This window comes from Colobus angolensis, unplaced genomic scaffold (assembly GCF_000951035.1).
Source record: "Colobus angolensis palliatus isolate OR3802 unplaced genomic scaffold, Cang.pa_1.0 Scaffold18, whole genome shotgun sequence".
NCBI classification, from domain to species: Eukaryota; Metazoa; Chordata; class Mammalia; order Primates; family Cercopithecidae; genus Colobus; species Colobus angolensis.
Window position 1 is genome coordinate 591,371 of NW_012114932.1, and position 5,056 is coordinate 596,426.

At 49.9% G+C, this 5,056-nt stretch overlaps 1 protein-coding gene across 1 annotated transcript in view; it reads right to left on the minus strand.

Moving 5' to 3' along the window:
- Positions 1-1,266: 1,266 nt before the first annotated feature.
- Positions 1,267-5,056, minus strand: part of MANF (mesencephalic astrocyte-derived neurotrophic factor) — a 4,974-nt gene continuing 1,184 nt past the window's right edge. Inside the window, 3 exon segments of the mRNA XM_011939301.1 lie at positions 1,267-1,707; positions 2,753-2,894; positions 4,300-4,468. Coding sequence (XP_011794691.1) covers positions 1,523-1,707; positions 2,753-2,894; positions 4,300-4,468 — 496 coding nt within the window. The 3' untranslated portion in view covers positions 1,267-1,522.

The following is a 5,056-nucleotide window of genomic DNA, read 5'->3' on the forward strand; positions in this document are numbered from 1 at the left end:
CAGGTAGTAACCGAAAGCGGAGACAAGCCTGCAGTTGCAGTTCAGTTGGAATAGACTCTTTAACACCACTCTTGGGTCCCACCCTCTTCTGTGGGCATCTGGGCAGACAGCAGGCTGGAAAGGTAGGGCCACAAGAGCTAAGAATGAAGAGGCCATATGCACAGATAGTGCCAGCCGTTATCAGTTTGCCACGCTGAGCCCTCGCTGGCCAGTACCCTCCTGTTCATCACCTTCAGGAGGACCTCTTCTCCCCAGGTGAGGTGAGGGAAAGGGTGCCTAGGTGCTCAAGCCCATTGAGGAAGCTTTCATTCTCCAAGGACAGTTGCTGGAGCCATGGTAGAACCTGACCCAATTCCCGGCACAGAATCCTTGCGATGGGGAAGAGCACACCAAGTCATGCCCTCTTCTCACAATGAGAAAGCAGCTCCGGCAGGTGCAGGGGGAAAGGTCTTGGAAGAAAGCAAGGGGTTCCACAGCAGCCTGTAAGGTCTCCTACTGGCAAACTGAGGTTAGGAGACACAAGTTATCTGAGGCAAGAGCAATTCCTTGGAAAGCACTGGTTCTTAGTTCGTCCTTTCAGGTGGTTTCTACAGGTGTCTTCATTGAGCCACAGCTCACACTAACTGGGTTTCCTAAGCACCAATGCCACAGAGCGTGGCTTAAGACGCAGACTCCAGAAAAACCCTGGACCTCAACTGTTAATCTAGGGTAAACAAAGGCAAAAGGCAGCTTCCCACTCCCTCCTTGTATAAGCTGACTCCTGTTAGTCTTGCAAAAACTGGAATAGACATCAGAGGCTTGGGATGGACAAGAGAGCAAGTAGGTGGCCAGGCCAACAGCATCAAGATGTCAGTGCTGACATGCACTGTTACTGAAGACATCCTTGTGGAAAACCGCACTCCACACACCGTCTTGCTTGTACTAAGCCACAATTTAAGCCCCTCCAATGTATCCACTCACTCCTCCTAAAGCTGTGGCCTCCAGCTCTCTTGGGTGGCTAAGACAGATATGGTATCAAGGGGCAGGGTATCAAGCCCAGCACCCCCTACCTGCCTTCTGCTGAGGTGCCTGCTGCCCTCTAGTGGCACACACCCAGGCACATCAGCGGGCCCTAGCCCCTATGTCCTGCTCTGGTCTTTTCAGCGCTGGTGGGTTGAGGGATAAATGGAAATGAATATCCCCCCAAACTTTGCAACTGGAAAGCATGAACTGGTAGGAACCTCCTGGGGCAAAACCCTATTTCAGCATTCACTATAATTCTCCAAAGACAGCTAGAAATTTCTTTTCTTTAATAAAAAAAATCCCAGACACACTTTGAAGTCCTAGAGTACACCAGCAACAGAAGGAAGGGAATCCCCTCATGGGGGTACTGTAGGGCCAGCATCATCAGGAAAGCTCCAGGCTTCACATCTGATACAGTATTGTCAGGAACCCACTTAAAAAATAAATTACAAAAAGGCTGTTTTGGGAGCAAGCAGTTGAACTGTTTTTTCCCCCTCAGGTGCAACAGAGATTGAGCAGACTACAAATCAGTCCGTGCACTGGCTGCCTTGGGGGCATATTTAGGCATCAGTTCATTTATCTTCCGGATGTAGTCAGACTTTTCTGCACAGCCCTTGCATGTCTCCCCCCAGTCATCCAGAATCTTCTTCAGCTCTTTAACTCGGAGCTTCTTCAGGTCCACTGTGCTCAGGTCGATCTGCTTGTCTGGAGGAGAGAGCAGGGAGAGTCACTGGCTGGGTGGAGCAGCTACAATCCCCCAGTAGTCCCAGAATATATCACTCCCCGAATGGCCAAACCAGCCCTAGTAGTTTCAGAGGAAGAGACATTTCCAAACACATTTACAGGCATGTCAGTGCCTACTGCCCCCACAAGAGGGAACTAGCCTCTTCACCAGGAAGGCTGGCCACATATTGTGTCTACTACAGATATGCAGTGTGGACAAGGATAGGGACAGAGGCCACACTGTCCTTACAGGACAAACGTGGTTCCCATCCGCCAAGGGCCTCTGACATAGTCACCACAGACTAACAGCTCCAGGCTGGTGACAAAGAGCAGCCCTGCTCAGGCCCTTGAGGAACTTACTCTCCATGACCACAGTGACCTGGAGCCAACTGGACCTGTACCAGGATGACTCTCAGAAGACCCAAGTGGGCGAACACAGGTCCTTGGCCACTCAAGTTTTTCAGAAGACGCCCTGTTTCTGAAGACTAGGACTATATACAACCAGAGACCCAGTCAGCAAGAGAGATGCTGTAGTTCCTAACTCTTGGGCTTGCATACTTGGACATAGCATTTCTTTTCAGAATAGTAAAGATCACTGGGGCTTCAGAGCTTGCAACCAGAACCAGCCTGTTAAACCCAAGTCGTACCATGTTGCTTCTCTGCTCAAAAACTCCTAATGCTCCTAACTTCATGCAGATTAAAAGCCCTCACCAGCCTGCAATGCTCTCTGACTTGCCATGCCACTGGCCACCTTTATCCTGCCTGTATCACTCTGCCTGGAATGCTCTTCCATTAGTTGGCCTCTTGGCTAATCCTCACCTCCTTCAAAGTTTGCTGAAATATCACCTATTCAATAAGGCCTATTCTGACCTCCATCCACTTCCATGCCAGAGCCCTCCAGCATTTAGCACCATCTGTCAAACGATACAATCCACTCATGACTCTAGCTTATCATTTTCCTCTCCCAGATGGGAAATAAACCCAGAAGGTGCACAGCATTCATTAAGTAAGGACTAGGCGTACTCACCATACTTTAGCTCACAGATCTGGCTGTCCTTCTTCTTAAGCTTCTCACAGATCTTCTCCACAGGGATGTGGTGGGCCAGAGGCTTTGATACCTCATTGATGATTTTGGTGGCTGCATCATCTGTGGCCCCGATATAGTAGCACTGCATCAAGAAAGGACAATGGCCTTCAGGAGGTGCTTGAGAGCCATCGCCTCCAAACATACTGACACCTTGAAACATCTCTCTGGTAGGGCCTAACTTTTTTTTTTTGAGATAGGGACCCCCTGTTGCCCAGGCTGGAATGCAGTGGCACGATCATGGCTCCCTGCAGCTTCAATCTGTTGGGTGGTGATCCTTCCTGTTGGGTGGTGATCCTTCCCGCTCAGCCACCCTAGTAGCTGGGTCTACCAGTGTGGGCCACCACATCCAGCTAATTAAACTTTTTTTTTTTTTGAGACAGAGTTTCGCTGTCACCCAGGCTGGAGTGTAGTGGCATGATCTCGGCTCACTGCAACCTCTACCTCCCAGGTTCAAGCGATTCTCCTGCCTCAGCCTCCTGGGTAGCTGGGATTATAGACACCTGCCACCATGCCTGGCTAATTTTTGTATTTTTTAGTAGAGACGGGGTTTTGCCATGTTGGCCAGGCTGGTCTTGAACTTCTGACCTCAGGTGATCCACCCACCTTGGTCTCCCAAAGTGCTGGGATTACAGGTGTGAGCCACCGTGCCCGGCTTAACCATTTTTTTGTGGAGATGGGATTTCACCACTTTGCTCAGGCTGATCTCAAACTCCTAAGCTCAAGCAATCCTCCCACCTTGGCCTCCCAAAGTGCTAGGATGACAGGCATGAGCCACTGCACCTGGCCCACAGCTGCATTTTTCAGTGCCCTGCCTGTACTGGTAGTCAGATTCAGTCAGTGTAAACCCTGGACTCTTAACACATGCTCAGTGCGAGCTGACAGCTACCAAATGAGTTTAAGTGTCACCAGGGTTCAAACCTTTAACAGAGAGATAAGCTAAAGACTGCCAGGGAAATTACAGTTAGAAAACGCATTGTTTCACTAGGGCTTTTGTCTTGATTTGGCCCTTACCTATCCTGTGGGCACCCTGTCACCTTCTCCTGTCCACATACATGCCAAACTCGTTCAGGCCTCTGGGCACTCACACTGCTGTTCCCTGTATGGGATGTTCTTATCTCACTTCAATGATAACCTTTCCTCAGAGACTTCATGGCCACTCTAAATCAGCACCTACTGGTCCATTTTCTTCGTGACACCCAGACACTGCATTATTTGTGTGCCTGACTGTCACTTCTTTCCCCTGATACTCCCAGTGCCCAGCACATAGTAGATGCTTAACAAAGACTAACAGGATTAAAAAAAAATCACAGTTGCAGAATACATGCCTGCTTTGGGAAGGACATAGAAGCACTTCAGTCTCACATTAGTTCATGGAGAGTAGCTGGCTTCCTGAATAGAGAGGCGGGCAAGGCCTTTTATCAAAAGGCTAGTGAAGCTGAGGGTTAACATGAGCCAGGGCCAGCTGGGGAGGGTCACCAACTACTTACCAACCGATTCTCTTTGCCTCTTGCGTCTCGGCAGAACTTTATAAGCTCGTTTTCAATAGTGGCTGGTGAGAATGTGACATCTCTGTCTTTGAGGTCCTGGTAAAATCTTCCCAGATAAGAAATACAAACTGGAAAAGAGAGGGACGGGAGATGCTCAGCAATCACCAAGCTGTTCCAATCCACCAGGAAGGAACTCCGCCAACAATTTTAATAGGAGACATGGGGATGAATCATTAGAGGTGAGCTTTTCCATCACCGATTTTTCTCAGTTGCCTACAGGTAGACTGAACCCGGTTCAAGGTGGCAAGGGTCCCCTGGTACACCCAGGGAATCAAAAGACCAAGCATCACCCAGTGACCTATAAACGACTCCTCCCTGCTCCTTTCATCAAGTTTAAGCCCATGGTGAACACGTGTCCTTGTGATGGGAGTCACTGTGACCTCGTAAATGGAGAGACTGGAAGGTGAGGAGACAAACCATCAAAATGCTGCTGCTAATTTTCAAATACAACAGCGGACCCAGAGGTGCAGCTTTGTGATCCCAACAGACAGGGCGCAGCACCCACGGCCAGCCCTGGGGCTCCCGACGTCGGACGGGGAGCGGTAACCTCTGGACGGTGGTGGGGACAATAACTCAGGCGTGATGGAGATTTCAGGCCAAGTTTTCAACGGGATCTAGTCTCAACTTTTCCTCGTCGGACCAATGTTTTCTAGGCCCGGGCAAGATTTACTAGGGCGGGCGCCGGAGCCTCCTCGTG